We start from the raw sequence: 23,010 nt of genomic DNA, 5'->3' as shown, positions 1-23,010 counted from the left end.
TCGGACATCTTGAACTTCGGAGGTTTGTACCCCTCGGGCAGTTCAACATCGGGGTGTAAGCAGAGATCTTCATAGTTTATCCCCTCAATTCCTTTGCTTCCTTCGATGCCCTGAATTTGGCTAGTCAACTTCTTAAGCTCTTCAGCCAGTCTCCTGATGAGTGAGTCTTTATCATCAGACTCGAGTGTGCTTGAAATGGGTTGGGTGGAGTGCGGCATGGTTTCCACATAGATGGGGGTGTTATGAGTGTGGAAATGGTCATTTGTGGAGTTCACCAGTTCTGGGATGAGCAGTGGAGTATTGTTGGAAGTATGACAAGTGTTGCAGTGGTCGTGAGGAGCAGGATGGTTTTGTGGTTTTGGGATGTTTTGTGGAGGTGTGGGGTTCTGAGCGTTAGGAAAATTGATATCTGGGGTGGTAAGGGAAAATGATAAGCTTGCCAAGTTCTGGACCTGATCAAGTTCCTCCTGAAATTTCAACAGTTTTTGCTCGAGTTGGGACGCACTTTCTTTGGAGACCTGAGTACCATGAGTGACTTCTACCATTCAGTTGAGTTGTTCAGATCCTCCATCTTTTCTTTGTTCTTGTTTTTGATAGGATTTGGAGGAGGAGTGGGTGGAGGGCCCTTTGATCTTGTGGAATATGATGACGATGCCAGAGTGCACGAACTAACCTTGGAGGAGGGGAATAAATAATCAAAAAAAAAGGTAACAAGTCAGTGAGGATTATAAGAAAACAAAATGTTGCGATATTTAAACACATAGTGCAAGAATGTAAATCGTGTCCTAATTTGTGGAACCTCTTTGTGCCCGAGGTAGGCCTAGCGACAAATTGATTTGGAGAACTTAGAAACTAAATGCCTCAATTTATTGATAAAAAGTAGACGAATCCCAAAACGACGCTAAATAATAGGAAATAAAATGTCACTAGTGGCCATGGGCCTTATTACATTCATAAAACGAAAAGTAAATTCCTATCTATTTGGTCCCAGAAGGACCTTCCTCAGGTTGAATGCTCTTGTTGATCAGATCCTCCAATTCGCGTAGGTTCACTAGTAGAAATGCCTTTTCCATGTGTTCTCTTTCGTTTCCTTCATCATTCTGGCAGTTGGTGACTCTCTTCCTCACTTTCCCTTCCAATTCCAGCAGACTGTACTCCAGATATCCAACTTTTCGCTAGCTTTGGCGGCCCTCTCTTTCCACCCGTTGATTTGGTCATTTGATGGAAGACTCCTCCACCGGTCTAGCAAGCGTGGGGGCGTGCTAATCATACCAAAATTGGGGACCTCGTGCCTCATTTTCTGCAAAACAAACAAGGTTAGGCCCTTACCCCCACCAAACTCGACTATTTAATACCAACAATTAGCATAAAAGCATTTAATTCTCCAAATAAATGCACATAACATGGTAGTGTCCGTTTGGGTTTTTGAAAAATCCAATGGACTTTGGACGAGGCTGTCTTAAAGAATCATTATGCGGAAAACACAACTGACTCGGCTAAGTTTGACCATGATGCATGCACAATTAAACAGAGTAAGGTTTCTATGGAGGTTTTAGACTGGTACCCTTGAGCGAACAACTCAAGAGGGAAAGGCACGGAACCGTCGACTACACCGTTGATCGACTGGTTTTACTCCAAATACGCCTTTGCTGGATTTAAAGGGTGAAAATATCGGAAGAGCGCAACCACTCATTATAAGCGTTGCTATCGTATTTGTTTGGCACAAGTGGAATATGATGTTGAAAACATGTTTATGCAATGATTAAAACAAGTTGTCACATATTTGCATGTTCATAAAGTAATAATTACAATAATTTAAAATAGTCATAAAGGAGTGCAGTAGAGGAAAGCAGTAAAGGAGACAAGGGAAAGAAACAAGAGACGAGTCAGTTTCACAATTGAAAAGAAAATTGAATGCTTAAAAGAAATAAACAAATAATTGCGCATAAAGAAGCATAAATCACAATAATAGTCTAAAATGGTAAAAGCCTAAATATCCCCAACGGAGTCGCCATGCTATCGCGCCCCCTTATTCTCGCAAAATCAGGTTTATGACACTTGAGAGGACAACTCGCTCCCTTTTGGGAATTGGGTTTAAATTGAAGAGTCGCCACCTAATGATTAAAGTGCATTAGGACACTAAGAAGAGTTTGATTTAGGAAAACCAGAGATTGGGTAAGGGCTTGAAATTATCCCGAAGGGAAGGTGTTAGGCACCCCTCAGGATCCACTAGTATGGTTCCCGGCCATGCTACAATTGTGACTTTAAGATACAAGTAGGCAAGTAGAAGTCTCAAATAAAGGGTTTTTTTTCACATAATAGTTGCAAATAAATTAAAGTTTAAAGGAACAAAAAAAGCTGAATTTTTGAGGAAAACAGTTCAAAAATTCTAAAAGTAATGAAAATAAACAAGTGAAGGAAGGGGGGGGGTCCTAGGTTTACAAATAATATGGATCACCCCACACAACATCTGGTAATCACTCCTCAAAGAGGGTCTACACGAGATGTTATCATGTGGTCAACATATCCATATCTACCCTTTCCCACCGCGGAATGGTTTCGTTACTTATTGCATGCTATTGCTCGACCCATTCTTATCAGTCCCGGAGGTACTTGGGACTACTAATCCTAAAAGGGGAAAGGGGTATGAGGTTTTGCAGTTTTAAAAGGACAAAATTCTAAGGCGACAACCAAAACATGTATAGCAAGTATTGGGAAAACACATAAACAGGTATGGCTCAAATAAACCTCCTCAAATCAAAGAAAAGCATCTAGTTTAGCATGTCTTGCATGTACTGATTAGGGTCTGATTAAAACTTAAAAGGGAAAGCAGGCTGATTTATCACATATTTTCAGATAAGAAATCCGAATTAGACATGCATGCTGGTTGTAATTAACAAAAAAAACTGGTGCAGTAATAACTTTTATCCTAAGGCTTGCCTAAGCGTTACACGAAACCTATAGGCATGATATCTACTAGTTTCAGAAAAGATGAAGTGTACTGATTTTATAAGAGGTCGTCAGTTATTCAGGGAAGACGAGTTTTGACAAAAGATTCTGCAGATGTTAGACAATGATATTGCTGAGTTTAGACTTATAGGTGAACGAAAACGTTTCGTACTAGGTTGTTAATTCCTATAGGTATGCTTTCTAGGCGTTGTTGACTTTAAAAACATTGTTATTGACATGCAGAAATCCTATGGGTAAGTCATCTATATGCAGTTAGTTATTTAACTCCTATAAATAGGTTTGCCTAATGACAGATGCACATGCAAATTGCAGGAAGTCCTATAGGCATATTATCTGCAGAATTTCTTAAATGACTTATGGACATGGTCTCTATGTAATACAGAAGTGCAGAAACCTATAGACATGGTCTCTATATAATGGAGAAGTGTAGAAACCTATAGACATAGTATCTATATGAAATGCAGAAGTACAGAAATATGATAATTTCCTATGAACATGATATCTACCCTTTTGCATGCATGATTCCCTCCCTTTTCACTTGCCATCCCCAATAGTTATTACAAGTTATTACAGCCCAGAATGAAATAAGAAAAGTAAACTTAAAAGTACAACCAAGGGGAGCCTAATTCAGACTCCATGTCTGAAGTATGAGATGAACCAACTCTAAAGATCATAATCCAAAGCCTTTCTCTCATCTTTGGATGTGTCAGAGTTTCGTAAGAGCCTCATATGAACTCTGGGCAGTGCTCACACCCAAATGTTACCAGATTAAGAACATAGTGCAGTGTGGAAGGGCCAGCCATCAAGTGTCCAAGTTCAGAGGGAACTCAAGGTCCCAAGGTAGGGCTCACAAGAGGGGGGCAGAACCTAGAAGCTAGGAGAGAGTTCAAGTGCAGAAGTGAAATTCTGAAAGGGGAAAAGAGGGAAAAGGGAACAACTTAAAAATCAGTGCATATAGGGGTATAGAGGAGTAGGGAATTTGCAAGAACACAAGAGAAGCAGGCTGATGGGCATACTCAGCAATGGGATATGCTGGCACACCCCCCAGCCTGTTAGAGGTTAGGACCTCACTGGTTTAGAACTCAAGCCATGGGCAACAACTCATGTTGCCATGCCCTAAGTCACCACTTACAAACACATAAGGGTAATGGGGTAGGGAGCAAAGATTCACAGTAGAAACAGGCAGTAGAACATAGGCATGTTAAGTTAAATATTGAACTCTACATAAGCAGTAAGGTAGCTATGGATATAAAAACTTTAAGCAAACACATTGGGGTGATGCTGAAACTAAAATTAGGACATACCAGTTTTAGAGAAAACAAACAAAGAGAAAGCAGTAGTATTGTAAAGCCAAAGTGAAAACGAGCAATCAGAATGTTATGAGTTTAGAAGAGAATTGTGAAGTCTAATGTGTAGAAGTATTGAATTGAAGGTGTGCTAAAGCGCAGAAGGGTCGTGCCCTTTTATAGTGCAGAAAGCAAGTAGAAATAGGTAAGAAAATAGTTTGGAAATCAATAACACAAGGTCTCCCTTTAATTAAGGTATTCTGATTTCAAAAGGGCAAAATAAGTAAGGAAAAGGGTCAATCAAACACTTTTCCAGAGCAGTACAAGAGGGGTAAATACATAGAGGTTTATTTAAGGACAAAGTCTTTATAGTACACGGTTTTTGAAAATAAGGAAAGGAAATCAGTTAACAGCTAGTAAATCAGAAATTGAGGATTACGTATGAATGAACCAGGTCAGAAAGATAGGAAGGATTTCGACTTAAGGAAAATCAGTACCAATCAATTAAACTTATTAAAAGGAATTCTAAATCAATCACAAGTTGGAAAACCATTTTGAAGAAAGATTCCTCATATATAAAAGCACACAGACACGTTAAACATGAAGAAATTTGTCATGCTATTCAATAGAAGAGTCCAGTGTAGGAGAATCAGAATTGTGTGCAAACAAAAGAAGTTCACACGTAGTTCATAGACCCAGAAATAAGTCTAAAAGAGTCAAGGGTCCTCGAACAGAACCCTAGTTTGGTCATATGATCAAACTCGGAGGAAACCCCCAAATTCTAGGGTTTCCGACTCGAGTCAAATATAGAGATGAGGATGCAACAGGCTCAGAGATTTATTCTCAGAATCTCATGAGAAGACAAGCAAATACAAATAACATTCAAAGCAGACAGATTGTAGGAGCACAATGAGATAATAGTCACGACAGTAAAAGAAACGTATATAAGAAAACCTTTTAGAAGGGACTTAAACAGAGTTCAGTAGAAGGCAAACAAAATTTAAGAACTCAGTAGGAAATAAATACAGTAGAAAAACACAAAAATACCGGAAAAGCATAGCAAAAGATCATATAGGAAAATATAGCAAGATAAACTTGCGAGCATGGTACAAAACACAGTAGAAAAACAAAGCACAGAAGAACATGTATAACATAAGAAAGCGGTAGAAGCACATGCGTGACAAATGCACACAAATAAAGGAAAAGAAGAGTTGGAGAAACATTTTAAGCTTTTTCAGAAACCCTAAATCGGAAAGAAGTAATTTTTGAAAGAAAAAATTGGGGAAAACGTTTAAAAAGTCAAGTAAAGCACAGATATAGAACAGATCTAAGAATAAATTAGAGAAAACCTCGAATAGCTTAGGGTTCAGAGGAACCCTAAAACGAGAAAGGCTTTGAAAATATTCGATCTGAGTTGGAGAGGTTAGAACCATGCTCAAAACATCATTGTACGCCAGAGCAAAACCGGCAAGGGCCATAGAACCTTGGATCTGTAGAGTTCTGGACGGACACCTTCAAGGTCAGACCTAGGACCTTCGAATACCAAGTGTTTGAGAGCAGAGGGAGATGAGTTTAGGCCATCCATGGCTTGAGAGGCCATTGATTCCGGTGAGCTTGAGGTAGAAGACAATGAGAGAGGCTAGGGTTTTGAGAGGGTTCGAGAGAGTTTGAGAGGAGAGGGATTTTAGAGGCGACTAATAGAAGAGAATGAGGGGATTAGGGTAGTCATTGGGGATTATAAAGGTAAGGAATGATCGTGGCCGTTGATCAAAATGATCAACGGCCTGGATTAAAGAGAGGGCAGGTGGATCGGATAAGTGGGTCAGGGATCAGGTTAAATTAAAATTGGGCTGGGTAATTTGGGATTTGAAATTGGGTTATTTGGGGGATCAATTTGGGCTATAATTGAAACAAAATGGGGCTGTATTTTAAATAGCCAGTTTTTCCTTTTTTATTTTATAAAAATAGTAACATGATTTCTGAAAATAAATTAAATGTACTAAATTAATTAATAATATATAGATATTATATTAAAAATACTAGAACCAATTTTATAATTATACGCGCAGTTAAATCTTAAAATAGGCTAAAATTGCAATTAAATGCAATTTAACTTTTAAAATACTAAATAAATTTACAAAAATGTGCAAAAAGTTACATTAGCTATATTTTAGTATAAATGTGAGAATAAAATAAGTTATTTACCAAAATGATGATTTTGGGAATAATTATTAGTTTTTGTATTGCTAAAATAGGGTAATAAATCGATTTAAAAATCTTCTAAAATTAGAAAAATTACTAAAACGTTTGGATATACCTATATATGTATACATATGATATTTTGAAAGTATTTTGCATATATAAAATATACAGGGAAAAATTGGGTATCAACAATTATTTTAGTACTAATTCTGATAACACACATTATTTTCACACTTGTTCTTGTCAAGAATTTTTGTTCTCAGGTTAAAACATGTCAAACTCACAAAACGCACCCGTACATGGCAATGATGGTCTTGGATTTCATGGGGAAAACGATAATGTAGTTTCTCCAGGAGCTAGTGTGCCACTGATTAACCCTGAGGAAGTGCCGGTTGTCGATCTAGTCGATGTTAGTTCGCACATTGCTTTGAACGCGGACTTAGGCGCAGATCCCGGGGGAAGTGTATGCAGGGAAGGCCGATCTGGTGGCCAAGGAACATAGGGTGTAGGAGATGGGGGAGTTAGTCTCCAAGTAATATTCGAGATGTTATAGGCACAACAGGCCGCTATTGCTCAGCTTCAGAGCCAACATAGAACTCCGAGTGTGGTCGAGCCGGAAATCACTCACCATACTGAGCCAGTGCTGGAAAGGATGAGCGATAACGGATCGAGGACTGATCCTACAATTATGAAAATGCTCGAGGAGCTCACTAAAAGAATCGAGTTGGGAGAAAAAAAGATCGAATATAATGACAAAAAGATGGAAACGTACAACTCCCGAGTTAATCAGATACCGGAGGCACCCCCGTTCTTACAGAGTTTGGATTCAAAAAAGTTCGTGCAAAAGCCTTTTCCTCAGAGTGAGGCCCCGAAGCCTGTTCCAAAGAAGTTCTGTATGCCAGATATACCTAAATACAATGGGACCATTGATCCTAATAAACATATCACTACATACACGTGCGGGATAAAGGGAAATGACATAGAAGACGATGAAATCGAGTCTGTTTTGTTGAAAAAAATTGGGGAAACTCTATCAAAGAGAGCAATGATTTGGTATCACAACTTTCCACCAAACTCCATCAATTCATTTCCATGTTAGCTGATTCTTTATGAAGTTGCACGCCGCGGCCATAAAAGTTGCAACGAAAAAATCGGACGTTTTCAAGATATGACAAAGGGATAGCGAAATGCTAAGGGAGTTCGTGTCCCAATTTTAAATGGAGCGAACGGAGTTACCACCGGTTACGGATAATTAGCTAGTTCAAGCTTTCACACAGGAGTTGAACGAGCGGAGTTCGACAATGTCACGACAATTGAAGCAAAATCTGATTGAGTATCCAGCTGTAACTTGGGCAGATGCGCATAATCATTATCAATCAAAGATCATGGTCGAGGACGACCAGCTGGGAGCCCCCTCTAGTTTAGTTCATCCAAACAAATTGGCAGTTAAATCCTTAAGGGATACCGATAGGGAACCGAGGTTGAACAGAGAATGGTATCAGCCATATGTCGCAGATCGATGAAATAATGGTTCGGGGTGCAATCCTCCTCAGAATGATCGAAGAAATGATCGAGGGGAAGATTCTTAGGGACTTACGAGTAAGAATGGTTTTGATAAACATACCAATCCCGGAGAATTGCCTCGGTTATCGGAGTATAATTTTAGTGTTGATGCATCGGGGATTATATCGGCTATCGGGAGGATCAAAGACACCAGGTGGCTTAGACCTATACAAACCAATCCTTCTCAGAGAAACCCAAGCTTGATGGGTAAATATCACGACACACATGTCCATAGGACCGAAGACTACAGATAGCTGAGGGAAGAGGCAACTCGATTGTTCAACGAGGGCCACCTTTGAGAGTTTCTCAGTGATCGAGCTAAGAATCACTTTAGAGAAAGAGACGCCAACAGAAAGAATGAGCAGGAAGAACCGGAACATGTAATTAATATAATTGTTGGCGGGGTCGATGTTCGATAAGGGCCTATATTCAAACGTACCAAGGTATTGATCACCAGAGAAAAGCGGACTCGGAGTTATGCGCCCGAAGGCATCCTATCATTCGGCGACGAAGAAGCAGAGGGCATTTCTCAGCCGCACAATGACGGCCTGGTAATTTCTAGTTTGTTAAATAAAATTCAAGTTAAACGTGTTTTAGTAGATCCAAGTAGCTTAGCAAAATAATCAGATCGAGGGTCGTAGTGCAGCTCGGCCTGCAGGACCAAATTGTGCCTACATCTCGGGTCCTAAACGGATTCAACATGGCAAGCGAAATAACGAAGAGGGAGATAATCCTACCAATAAACATGGTCGGGACCATCCAAAATACAAAATTCCATGTCATAGAAGGTGACATGAGATATAATGCACTGCTTGAAAGGCCATGGATCCACAACATGAGGGCAGTACCATCGACCCTTCATCAAATGATAAAATTCCCGACAATAGATGCTGTGAAAACAATTTATAGGGAACAACACGCAGCAAAGGAAATGTTTGCAGTCAACAAGGTGACACCGATATCAGCACCTTCGACCTCAAAATAAATCGCGCACCAAAGATAAGCAGGTGGCCAAATAGCAATTACTGTCTCTGGCCTCGATCGAATCATAGAAACAGGTAATCAAAGAAGGAGAAGAGAATTTCCTTACTCCCCGGACCGTCGTTGTTCCCAAAGAATTAGATGCAATCAAGTCAACGGTTGAGGAACGGGAATAGGTGATACTGATCGAGTATCTACCCGAATGAAAGGTATTCCTGGGAACGGGGTTAACCCCCGAACTTAGGAAAAAAATCATTCAATTTCTTATCGATAACATGGGTTGCTTTGCTTGGTCCCATTTAGACGTGATAGGGATCCCACCAGAAATAACAACACACCGACTGAGCCTCAACCCCAATTCAAACCAGTGAAGCAAAAGAGAAGGCCCTAGTCCAAGGTGAAACATGCGTTCATAAAGGATGAGGTAACTAAACTTCTTAAAATATGGTCCATTCAGGAGGTAAAATACCCCGAATGGTTTGCCAATGTAGTTGTAGTCCCTAAAAAAGTGAAAAAACTTAGAATGTGCGTAGATTACAAGGATATGAACAAGGCATGCCATAAAGACTCTTTTACACTTCCTAACATCGATTGCATGATCGATGCCACGGTTGGCCACGAGATCCTTACTTTTCTCGACGCCTATTCTGGATACAATCAAATTCATATGAACCCAGAAGATCAGGAGAAGACCTCGTTTATCACTAAGTATGGAACTTATTGTTATAATGTAATGCCCTTCGGCTAAAAAATGCAGGAGCTACATACCAACGCCTAGTTAACAAAATGTTTGAGGAATAAATAGGTAAATCAATGGAAGTTTACATTGACGATATGTTGGTTAAGTCCCTGCGCACATTTGACTCATTTGCAGGAAACATTTGAAATCTTGAGGAAGTACAACATGAAACTTAACCCCAAAAAATATGCCTTCGGGATCGGCTCAGGCAGATTCCTCGGCTTCATGGTATCAAATCGGGGAATGAAATCAACCCCGATAAGATTAAAGCCATCGAAGACAGTGTGAAAGTTATACAAAGGCTAACCGAATGGATAGCTGCCTTGGGCCGATTCATTTCAAGGTTGTTCGATCGAAGCCACGGGTTCTTTTCCTTATTCAAAAAGAAAAATGATTTTGCATGGACCCTAGAATGTAAACAAATGTTGGAGGAATTGAAGCGGCACTTATTGAGCCCACATATGCTCCACACTCCGAAAGCAGATGAGAAGCTATACTTATACTTGGCAGTGTCCGAAATAGCGGTAAGTGGTGTGCTAGTTCGAGAAGATCAAGGTATGCTTTCCCTGTTTATTATGTAAGTCGAACCTTAGGAGATGCTGAAACTAGGTACACACACTTAGAGATATTGTCACTTGCATTAATAAGTGCATCTAGAAAGTTAAAGCCATATTTCCAGTGTCACCCCATATGTGTGTTAACCATTTATCCTCTCCGAAATGTTTTGCACAAGCCCGAGTTATCGGGTCGGTTAGCCAAATGGGCTGTCGAACTTGGCGGGTATGATATCGAATATCAACCTCGAACAGCCATCAAGTCTCAAATCTTAGTTGACTTCGTGGCCAATTTTACGCCAACCCTCGTACCCAAAGTGGAGAAAGAACTTCTACTAAAATTGGGTACATCATCGTGGGTATGGACCCTCTTCACGGATGGTGCCTCGAATATGAAAGGGTCGGGGCTTGGCATTATTTTGAAGCCACCCACAGGTAACACTATTAGACAATCTATCAAAACCTCTAGGTTGACTAATAATGAGGCCGAGTATGAGGCCATGATTGTAGGTCTCGAGCTAGCTAAAAGCTTGGGGGCATAAGTAGTTGAAGCCAAGTGCGATTCTTTATTGGTGGTGAACTAAGTAAACAAAAGTTTCGAAGTTTGAGAGGATATGATGCAGAGGTATTTGGACAAGCTACAGGTAACCTTGCACCGCTTCATGGAGTGGACTCTAGACCATGTACCTCGAGAACAAAATAATGAGGCCAATGAACTTGCAAACTTGGGGTCATCATTCGAACAAGATGATATTTTCCCGGGAACTGTTGTCCAGTTATCGAGATCTGTGGTCGAGGAGGGTCATGCCGAGATAAATTCTACAAGTTTGACTTGGGATTGTAGGAATAAGTATATCGAATATTTAAAAAATGGAGAGCTCCCATCGGACAATAAAGAGTCAAGGGCTCTACGAGCCAAGACTGCTAGGTTCACATTGGATGAAGATGGAACATTATATAAAAGGACGTTCAATGGACCATTGGTGGTATGTTTAGGGCCTAGAGACACCAATTATGTTTTATGATAGATCCACAAAGGCACTTGTGGAAACCACTCCGTGGCCGAGTCCTTGATTCACAAAATCATTAGAGAAGGGTATTACTGGGATAGCATGGAAAATACACTAAGGAGTTTTTTAGAAAATGTGATAAATGTCAAAGGTTTATTATTCATTAGCCCGGAGAGTAACTTCATTCAGTCCTGTCCCCATGGACTTTCATGAAATGAGGAATGTAACATCGTCGGCCCTCTACCAACGACCCTAGGTATAGCTAAATTCATTTTGTTTATGATTGACTACTTTTCTAAATGGGTAGAAGCACAGGCCTTCGAGAAGGACAGAGAAAAATAGGTTATAGACTTCATCTAGGACGACATCGTGTGTCGATTCGGGATACCTACCGAAATAGTATGCGACAAAGGGAAGCAATTCATCGGCAATAAGATAATGGAGTTCCTCAGATCACACAAAATAAAAAGGATCTTATCAACGCCGTATCACCTGAGCGGAAACGGACAGGCCGAATCGACAAACAAGACTATCATTCAAACTTAAAGAAAAGGTTGAACGACACAAAAGGGAAATGGAGAGAAGTTCTACCCGAGGTTCTTTGGGAATATCGAACGACATCGAAGTCCAGCACAGGGGCAACCCCGTTCTCTTTAGTATATGGCTGTAAGGCCTTAATTACAGTCGAGGTCAGGAAACCCAGCGCTAGATTTTGACATGCATCAGAGGAATCAAATCACGAGGCTATGAATACTAGCCTCGTGCTACTAGATGAAGAACGGGAAGCTGCACTTGTTCCGATGGCTGCACAGAAGCAAAGAATAGAGAGATACTATAATAGAAGAACCAACCTTCAACATTTCGGAATTGGGGACATAGTTCTAAGGAAAGTGAACTTCAATACTCAAGACCCGAATGAAAGGAAACTAGGCCCGAATTGGGAAGGACCATATTGAGTCATCGGAAAAGGATCTTACAAACTTGGCACGATGGAAGTCGAACAATTGCCAAACAATTGGAATGTATCGCTACTCAAACGATATTATTGCTAAGGTATGACCTTCTCCCTTTTTCCATTTGTATTTGATACTAACTTATTGCGGGTGTTCGATCGAGTACGTCGAGAGAACCCTTCTACGCAAAGACCTTAGGTTTTAAAACATATGTTGCACTCTTTTTTCCTTTGATCGGGTTTTATCACAAATGGGTTTTCCTGGCGAGGTTTTTAACGAGGCAACAACTATGTGCTACCTAAGGAGAATTCAATAGTATCCAAGGCTTCTTTTCAATCAACCTCGAATACTGAGGGGAGGCATCACCCTCGAAGGTTATATTTTCAAGAAAAATACTCCATGCCAAAGAGGGCCTCGATAGGAAAACTTTGTAATGGGCTAAACTGTTAGATGAACCGTGTCCATGTAGAATAGTCGAGCCCCGATGGCAAAACATGTATGCATGTATGGATTTTTCAAAGAAGCATTCTTTCTCTGAGAAACGGCTCAAGGGCCAAAATGCAAATACGTCTCGAATACTCGAGGACTGTCATAGATAGTCAACACATTCGAGTTGTCTAAACTCGAATTCATAAGACCTCAAAGAGGCACCCCTCGACGTAAAGTCCAAGGCTATCATACTCGGAGACTAACATTTCGAACAAGTTCAAAATGTTATTGTGAAACAAGTCCAAGAGACATACCCGAAGGCTATGGCCATACTAAAGGCTACGGCCAAAATAACGTAGCTTGGAGACGTTTGAATCCCGCAATAAAAACAGGCCTTCGAATTCTCTGAAAACTAGTTAATAAAGGCTATCTCCAGCAAAATAATCAAAGGGCTTCAAAAAAATCAGCCCTCGTAACACCTTAAGAGGTATCAAATTATTCAAATAGAAACTTGTGCTAAGGCACAAAAAACAAAAAGGGTTCTGATCGACACTAAACCCTCGAAAAATCCAATGGATAAAAAAAATGCATGCCAAGGCATAAAGAAATTTTTACTAAGTCTTTTAAGCCGAAAAGGGGAAAATAATAGCCTTCTCTTAGAGGCCATAACGGCCCGATCTAAAAGAGCCTAAGGGCCAATACACTCAGGGTTAGAGATCTTGTTCTCACCCGATCCGAACCCAAGGGTTCGATTATCCAGATCCCAATTAAACAATAACTTGATTATGGCTCGGGGATTCACCATAACCAGCACAAGCCCTTAAGGGTTTATGCCCCAAAAGTTCGGACCTTATTCGAACTCGACCACGACAACTTCAAGAAAGATATCCGAGATAGAATCTCGAACACACAACATTTGAATTAAATTATTGCAAGAATTTTGTAAGGCAAGAAACATTGAGAAGACATTCAAGGAAGTTTTTTTTTATATACTTGAAAAAGGATATGTACAAGAAACCGAAAAAAGGACTTACAAAAAGAAAAATACAAAAAAGAAACAAAATTCCTATCTATGCCCGGGGTTGGTTTCTCCCTCGAAAGGAGATTCCTCTTCAGGCCCCTCTTCATTGTTGGACCCGCCTTAGCTACCTTCATCATCATCGGCATCGTTAGAGGAGATGAGGAATTTCGCATCAGCTTCGAGTGCCTTTGCTTGAGCTATCTCTTCAGTGAGGTCGAAACCTCGAGCATGGATTTCTTCGAGGGTCTCCCTCCTGGATTGGCACTTGGCCAAATCATTACTCCATTTTTCCCGGTTGGAGATTTCCCTTAGCTCCATTTGAGCAACCTCAACATCCCTTTAGTACACAGCAACGATTTTATCAGCTGTGGCCTTCGTCTTCTCGACCTCAGCCCTAGCTTCAGCAACCTCGGCCCCGGCTTCGGCAAGTTTGGCCTCGAGCTCGTCGATCCTTTTGGCCTGGGCTGAATTTTTCTCTTTAGCACCCTGGAGCTGGGTCTCAGCCGATGTCAATTTGGCTAGAATAGCCTCTTTCTCCGCAACAAGGCGCTCCATATTTTCCTTCCACCGGTTACAATCGACCTTGACATAATTGACCTCCCCTCGAAGTAGCCCAACCATCTCCAATTTTTGTTGTAGCTGAGACAATGAAGTGTTAGCCTACATAGTTGGGTCAAGTAGACCATACTCTTTCAAAATGGCAGTTACCTGCTTGTCTAGCTCGGCCTCATTTTTACGAGCCTTAGCCAAGTCTGCCCGTTGGTCCTTGAGTCCCTCCTCTTTTTGACTGCAAAGTAGCTTCAAGGCCTTCCCTTCATTCGAGGCCTTCTTGAGCTCAGCCTCACATTGGCTTTGGTCGGCCCTACACTTAGTAAAGACCTACGCAGAAAAAGAGATATCAGTTAGGGTAAGGGGAGAAGAAGAAATTGCAACAATAGGAATTAATACTTGCTTGAGAAAAAAAACATTAAGCCTGTTCGAAGAGAGTAGATGCGTCGTTTAGTTAGACGACATCATCAAACCCAGTAAAGCAATCCTAAAAGGATCTTCTTCACCGGGGACTCCGCCTAAGTTAGGTGTTCGCAGAGCTCGGGCTTTCCTTATTGCCTCCTCACAATAAGCCGGTAGGAAGAGTGACCTATTATCATGTGCCTGAGCAAATCACTCGGGGCGCTCTATTCAGCTTTGGGGATTTAGGAACCTGTCCCTTAGGTGTCTTTGTTGATGGTCAAGGAACAATCTCGACCTCAAGTGATTCATAGGCTTTGCCCGTGTCTTTCTTTAGAGCCTCCTCACCACGAGGCAGAGTTTCCGGTTCAGAGGGCTTGGCAGCATTGGTTGGTTTTCTGGCTCGGGTCACCAACGCCGACTCTTTTCCCTCGTCTTCTTCTTCATCATGCAGCTGGTGGACTGAGTCAATGTCCACATGGATGAGATTCCTCCTGTGCCTTTGGGTAGGACCCTTTCCATCTTGGGGGTCTTCGGGCTTCGAAACTCTTTTCGTCTTATTATTTTTCCCCGATTTCAGAATTGGGGACTCGGTCTCCTCCCCTGTCGGGGCTGGCCTCATTTCAGAGATATCTGCAATGCCTACATGAATGAAAAATAGGTATGAGTAAAGTAACGTATCCAATAAAGGGGGAGGTATCGAAAACTTGCAAATGGAACTTACCGTGGTGTTTGGATTCCCATCTGCCCCTCGCCAACTCACGCTATCGGCGTTCGTCATACAAAGAGGTTGCAACTAGTTTACGGACACAGTCCTCAAGGTCGGCAACCGCATGGGAATCCAAGTAACCGCTGCAAAAAAGGTGAAGGCATCACGCAATGCGAAGACGAAATACAAGAAGCTATTAGGGAAAAACTTCTCTCATGATTAGAGTTCCACTTCTCTGGGTATGGTATTTTCCCCTCGGGGCTGACGTCACAGGTCCTCACTCATATGAACTGGCTCATCCAGCCCAGTTCTTATCCACATCATTGTTGGCAAAGAACGCTATATACAGTGAAATCGGGGGAACCAATTTCTCGTTAATAAGGCATTTCAGGAGGTCACCTCGAGGCCTCGAAGACGCGAAGCTGTGACCAAGTCCCCCCCCCCGAAGCTCGTCGAGGACCGACCTAAAGGGAATATCGCTTGAGGCTAGAGTAAAAATAGGGAATTCCCAAGGCACTCGGCTAAGTTTGACAAAGCCGACCTGGCCGAAACCTGTATCAAGGTGTCACGTCTAGCCGTCCCATTTCCATACCTTTACAATTAATGCATTTTGTACTATGTTGGGATTCCCCTCCTATATAAAGGGGATCCTTACCATTTTGTAGGAGGGTATTGTTGCTGCTCCAACTATTCTACTCAAAATAAATAATAACTCTTTCTCTCTCTCTCTCTCTTTTCTCTCTAACGTATTCTCCCGGCACTTTTGCTCATACTTATTGCCTTCATACTTGTTCTTCATTTATCATTTGTTATTGGCCATAAAGAGCCTCCCTTAATCATATCCTAACTGTTATCCCCTTCCCGATTATCCCCGATAGCTCGAGCCCGAGCCCAGGCATCGACCTCGAGGCCCCTCATCGGTCAGTCTGAGGCCCGAATAGCAAACCCCCCGATTTGATTATAATTCCATTTTAGCTCACATTTCCTCTTTTATCTTTAAATATCTAGCATCAACTGCTTAACAACTAGCATAAAAATAGATCACGTATTTTTTGAGTCCCATCAACAAATTTAATTATTATTACCATTTTCACGGTAAACAGTTTGGTGCCCACCGTGGGGCTAAAAATAATAGTGATTATTTTCTTGCTGGTTTCGTTACACAACGCAAGTTATATTTCACACTTTTTCTTGTCCAAGATCTTCGATTTCAGATCAAAATGTCGGGCTCAATGAACAGATTTGAGAACGACAACCTTGAAAACCACGGAGAAAATGGTGTGGATGTTCCAATTATTGTCGCACCACCACAGAACCCTGATAACGCACCTAGACCGATTCCAGCGGACGCGGGTTTGCAAGACGCATAGCAGGTGACGAAACCTCACACACCGAAAGGAGCATACAAATGGTGACCAACAGGAAGCCCAAAAAACCTCAACTCGGGAAGAACGGGAAGTTAGCCTTCATGTTATTTTTAAAATTTTGCAGGCACAACAGTTGGCTATCGCTCAGCTGCAAAGACACCCGAAGACTCCCAGCATTGTATCCCCGAGGACACCTCCCCCAGCGGAATAGGTACCTGAGAGATTGAGCAATAACAGATCGATAGCCGACCTTGCCATCGTAAAAATGCTCAAAGACCTCACCAAAAGGGTCGAATCGGATGAGAAAATGATAGCAGCCAATGATAAGAAGGTTAAGACCTACAACTCTAGGGTCAACCAGATCCCGAGCGCACCCCCAGTCCTGAAAGGAGTGGATTCGAAGAAGTTCATACAAAGGTCGTTCCCCGAAGAAGCGGCCCCAAAACCCATTCCAAAGAAGTTCAGAATGTCTGAACTCCCAAAGTACAACGGGACCTCAGACCCCAATGAACACGTTACTGCCTACACTTGCGTGGTAAAGGGAAATGATATAAAGAACGACGAGATCGAGTTCATATTGTTGAAAAAGTTCGGGTAAACACTCTCGAAGGGGGCCATGATGTGGTATCACAACTTGGGCTCTAAGCTCCATAGATTCATTCTCCATGTTAGCAGACTCCTTTGTAAAGGCACATGTCGGTGCCACAAAAGTAGCGATGAGGAAGTCCGATGTTTTCAAAATTAAGCAAAGGGAGAACGAGATACTGCGGGAATTCGTGTCTCGCTTTCAAATGGAATGGATAGAGCTACCGCCAGTCTCCGACAGATGGGCAGTGCAGGCTTTCACTCAAGGTTTAAATGAACGAAGCTCAGTGGCTTCAAAATAGCTGAAACAGAATTTGATTGAGTATCCAGCTGTGACCGAGTCAGATGTCCACAACCGATACCAGCCAAAAATCAGGTCCGAGGATAATGGGAGCCCCCTCGGGCTCAGTATACCTAAGCAGGCTCCCGACAAAGGAACCAAAATCAAATAAAGAAAGATACCAGTCGTACATCGAATATAGGAGGAACGCCTCGAGGCGCAACCCACCTCGCAACGATCGGAGAATAGATCGAGGACAGGATCCTTGAGGACTCACCAACAGAGCCAGATTCGATAGGAACGCAGGGCCAACGGGTGTACCTAACTTGTCGGAATACAACTTCAACGTCGATGCATCGGACATCGTGTTCGCCATCAGTAAAATCAGAGACGCCAAGTGGCTCAAGCCTATACAATCAGATCTTTCACAAAGAAATCACAACTTAGTGTGCGAGTTTCACAACACGCACGGCCACAGGACTGAGGATTGCCACCAACTCCGAGAAAAGGTAGCCCGACTACTTAACAAAGGGAATCTCCAAGAATTCCTTAGCGATTGAGCCAAGAATCAGTTCTGGGAAAGAGAGGCGACCAAGAAGAACGAGGCAAATGAGCTACAACACGTCATCCACATGATCATGGGAGGCGTTGATGTCCCGCAGGAACCCGTAATGATAAGGACAAAAATATCCATCACCAAAGAAAACCAAAACCTTGGATATATTCCCGAGGACGCCCTCACATTCAGTAAAGAGGACACCAATACTTTGTCTCAACCTTACAATGATGCACTGGTAATCTCTTTCCTTGTAATTTCCTTTCAAATAAAACGTGTACTCGTAGATCGAGGTAGCTTGGCCAACATTATCAAGTCGAGGGTAATTGAGCAGCTCAGACTGCTCGACCAAATTGTGCCTGCCACTCGAGTCCTCCAACATGGAAAGTGAAACAACGAAAGGAGAAATCATCCTCCCGGTCCCCATGGCCGGCACGACCCAAAACGCCAAATTCCATGTCATCGAAGGAGACATGAGGTATAACGCCTTATTCGGATGGTCGTGGATACACTTCGTGAGAGCGGTACCATCCATGCTTCACCAAATGATGAAATTCCTAACAAAGGATGGAATTAAAACACGGTGAACAGCATCTGGCAAGGGAAATGTTTGTGGTGCACGACGTGGCACCAGCGCTCGCACCTCTGCCCGCAAAAGAGAAAAAAGGTAATTGAGCCACGCCCTCGATCAATCCCGATTAAATGAATTAAAGGACCATACTGCATTCTCATCTCGAGTGTTTGCAACATATCGATCCTCAAAACATCGTCGGCATGTCTCACATTAAGGTATGACCATCACCCTTTTCATTTCGTATTTCAGACTAACCTTTATGTAGGTGCCCGATCAAAGCAGTCTGAACACTAACCCAACTCGAAGACCTTTAAGGTTTTAAAGCATCCATTGCGCTCTTTTCCTTTGATCAAGTTTTTATCCCGAAAAACAGTTTTACCGGTAAGGTTTTTAACGAGGCAACATCTGCATGCTACCTAAGGGAAACTCAACAATTGTTCGAGGCTTTTTTTGCAATCAACCCCAAACAATGTGGGCGTCCCCCCCCCCCACTCGGAAAAACCAAGAAACGCCAAATGGGGTCCATATAAGAAAGTAATGTATTGGGCCAAACGGTCGAACGAACCATGTCCATATAGCTGGGGCCCCGACGGCGAATCTATGTACACTTGTATCAAATAATCGAAGAATATCTTTTGTTAAGGCATCTCGTGCTCCAAAAAAGACTCAACACCTTCGCAAAAACAGATCCTCCACCGGAAACGTCCCGAACACTCGGGGACTGGCGTCAACAATTCAACACTTAAATGACCTCGTGGTCGGGACTCCAAAATCGTAAGCCCTCAGATAAGGCAACGCGGAAATTGCTAAACATCTCCAATGCCAAAAGTACCTCGAGTACTCGGGGACTGGCATTGAAATCTCAAAAGAAAAGTACACGACGTCAGGGTCAGGATTTCCAAAATTGTAAGCCCTCAATGAGGCAATGCAAAGTTTACAAAAAATGGCTCCCGAGTGAAGAAACTCTCGACGACTCGGGGACTGCCGTCAAAATGCCACCTCCATTAACTCATCAAAACACGAGGCCATAACACTCCGAGCGGGCAGACTCGGTCTTGTAAGACCTCAACGGCATGAAAAAACTATAAGACCTCGACGGCATGAAAAAACTGTAAGACCTCGACGGCATGAAAAAATTGTAACACCTCGACAACATGAAAAAACTGTAAGACCTCAATGGCAAGAAAAAAGTGTAAGACCTCAACGGCATGCAAAAACTATAAGACCTCGACGGCATGAAAAACCTATAAGACCTCGACGGCATGAAAAATCTGTAAGACTTCAATGGCATGAAAAACATGTAAGACCTCAACAGCATGAAAAAACTGTATGACCTCAATGACATGAAAAACCTGTAAGACCTCAACAACATGAAAAAGTTTTAAGACCTCAAGCAAGGCATGAATCATACTTGTACCTTGTATCAACAAAACTATAAGACCTCAAAAGGCATGAAAATCTTGTAAGACCTTATTACAGGCATAAAATCAATCCCGAAGTGTGGGCTATATATCACATTTGTAAGACTCCCGAAAGGGCATACCCTTGATATAGACGCCTAAACTACTACAATCGGGACCAAAAATGGCTTTGTCCAAGCACAAATGACTACGGTCATACAACTGTACCAGCCAAACTAACACGACTCGAGGATGCTCAACCATCGCTACAAAATCATAGGCCATTACTTCGAATCTACTTCGAAAAGAACTGATTAAACAAGCTAATCTCGATAGGCAAAAGAGCTTTGACCATGTCAGCTCCAAATCACAAGGCTTCGAGATACTCAGCCTGCGAGCCAAACCTTTTGAGGTGCTCGAACATCGCCGCAAACGACTTGAAATCTAGGTTCTTCCTGAACCGACGACGGGTCAGGCAAAATAATTTCAAAAGTCCTTAACGAGAGGAAGATAAAGCCTACATATGCCTAAGGGCAAAGCGTAAGAGCCATTGTCGCCAACCTAACGAGCCTCAGGGCCACACACACTAAAAGGTTGCCTAAGGGCAAAACGTAAGAGCCATTGTTACCAGCTTAATGAGTCTCAGGTCCGTGCATACAAAAAGTCGCTTCGACCCGAGGCGTAAGAGTCATTGTCGCCTACCCATGCAAATACAAAAGCTTGAGGGTCAAATGAGCTCGAGTCGAACCCCGACTCAGAGACTAAACCCAAAATAGTTGAGCAAAAGCATAAGAGCTCTAACGCCAGCTTACACTAAAGGTCGCACCGATCGAGCGCATAAGAGCCCCCGAGCCTGCCTAATTAGCCCCATAGCCGTATCACGAATCCAAGGATTCTCGCCAACTCCGAAACCAGTCCACCTGGTCAAAAGCGATGAAGAAATAAAGCCTCAAGTTTTCTTTTATTTACATACGTGAAAAAGTGCACTCTCTATCTACAAACACGCTCTGAAGATATCGCATACAAAATTGCAAAGTCTACGCCCCTCCCCTAAGGGCTACAAACTATTAGCCTCAATTTCACTCTCCTCGGCGTCGGACAGAAGTGACCGAGCACCACGCTCGTCCGCCCTCGCTCGTGCCAAATCTTCCGGGAGAACAAAACCACTTGCACCAATCTCCTCGAGAACCCTTCTTCGGGATCTGCAAAGAGCATATTCTTTGATCCTCTCTTCACTATCGAGGACCCTCTTCAACTCTACTTGGGCATCGGTAGCATCCATCAAATAAATCATCGTCCCCTGATCAGCCTTAGTCTAGCTCAGTGCTGCTTCGATCCAAGCATCAATGACCTCAGCCCTGACTTTTGAAAGCCCAGACTCGAGTTCTACAATCATTTTTGTCTAAACCAAAGCATTGTCGCGAGCTAGGTGAAGTTGAGCTTCAAAATCAAGAACTTTGGCCAGAGCATCCTTCCCCCCTAAAGCTTGAGCCTCCGCCCGAGCTTTCAACTCATCACACTCATACCTGGCCCAGCCAACTTTATCTCGAAGGCATTTCAGGGCCTCCATCTTTTTTCTACAACTGAAATAAACTAAGTATCAGCCCCAAGAGCCAGAAGGCGGAATGCACACTCATCCAGAATAGAAAACTACCTACTCCTTCAGGTGGTTTTCATAGTTTAAGTTCTGGCTCACCTCACACTACAAAATGCACCAACTCGACCTCTTTATCATCACAAAGGAGCCTCAGGGATCTCTCCTCATCTAGAGCTTTCCATATCCTGGCTTCACAGCGAAGCAGCCCAGACTCGAGCTTGTCGGGTGCCTGCAAAAAAAACTCAGTAAGGAAAAGAAGGCACAAAGCTCGAAAAACTTGTGCCGAAACTCACCGCAAAGTGAAGCTGCTGGGCTTCCTCGAAGGTCGAACGCACACCTGCCAATCCAGTCCCTTCAGCCTTGAAAGAGACTACTCCGGTCAAAGCACGGTCACTCGGTGTATGCGACCCCGGGTTTCTAGTATCTCCCGAAATACTATCAATGAAAAAGGAAGGTGATAGCAAGTAAGGAATAGCACAACACTCACCATCGTATTTTGCTTCCTATCTACCCCGAGACAAAGCTCGCCAAATGCATTCCTCACAGGTCGAGTGGGTCGCCAATTCTTGGACCCAGTCCGACAGATTAAGAATGTCGCCCGACGCCCATGAAACCGCTGCAGAGGAAGAGAGGAAGGCACGATTACGAAACCATCTTTCACCATAGATAGAACTAATAAAGCACAAAATGTACCACTTACGAGCATAGCTCCATTCCCCAGTGAATGGCATAAGCTCTTTGGGGATAATGTCAGCAGTCCGCACCCGGATGAAGCAACTCATCCATACCCTGTCTTCATTTTCCCCATCATCAACAATGAAAGATGTAATCGATCGACACAGCAAAGTTAGTAGACCTCGATGGTCCTAAAGACCGAAGGCAGAGCTCTCCGCTCCCTGTCGGACAGACTCCAACATAGCCGTCATGGCGGTCACAAAATTATATAACTAAAAAGCAAGAATATGTGCAGATGTGTTAGTGTTGGAATGCCGAAAGGCTAGCGTAGAAAGAGAAGGACAATTACTTAAAATGGGGTAATCCCCGAAAAGGCAGAAATGACCCTATTTATATGTGGAAAAACGGCGACGATTCGCCTACCTCAAAGCTTGTTATGAACACTAGCCGATAACACCCTCTCTAGTCCCGAGGTGGTATCTGACCTCGAGGACCTCCATCAGAATAGGGCTAGGCTCCAGGAAGCCGATGACGCCTTCGCCAACATTGAGGCGGTACCTGACCTCGAGGATCTCCATCAAAGGGAAGTTTAGGCTCCAGGAAGCCAATAG

General features: G+C 42.7%; 1 protein-coding gene across 1 annotated transcript; it reads right to left on the bottom strand.

Moving 5' to 3' along the window:
• Positions 1-14,047: 14,047 nt before the first annotated feature.
• On the bottom strand, positions 14,048-21,421 carry LOC104227907 (uncharacterized). Its single transcript, XM_009780282.1, has 4 exons — positions 21,193-21,421; positions 14,955-15,298; positions 14,417-14,587; positions 14,048-14,368 (listed from the first exon to the last, which is right to left on the bottom strand). Exons 1-4 carry the CDS (start codon positions 21,419-21,421, stop codon positions 14,048-14,050), a joined length of 1,065 nt encoding a protein of 354 aa, XP_009778584.1.
• Between the last annotated feature and the right edge of the window lie 1,589 nt (positions 21,422-23,010).

Source organism: Nicotiana sylvestris, chromosome 12, assembly GCF_000393655.2.
Source record: "Nicotiana sylvestris chromosome 12, ASM39365v2, whole genome shotgun sequence".
NCBI lineage: Eukaryota > Viridiplantae > Streptophyta > Magnoliopsida > Solanales > Solanaceae > Nicotiana > Nicotiana sylvestris.
Note: the sequence above shows the minus strand (reverse complement) of the source record. Positions and strands in the feature narration are given on the sequence as shown.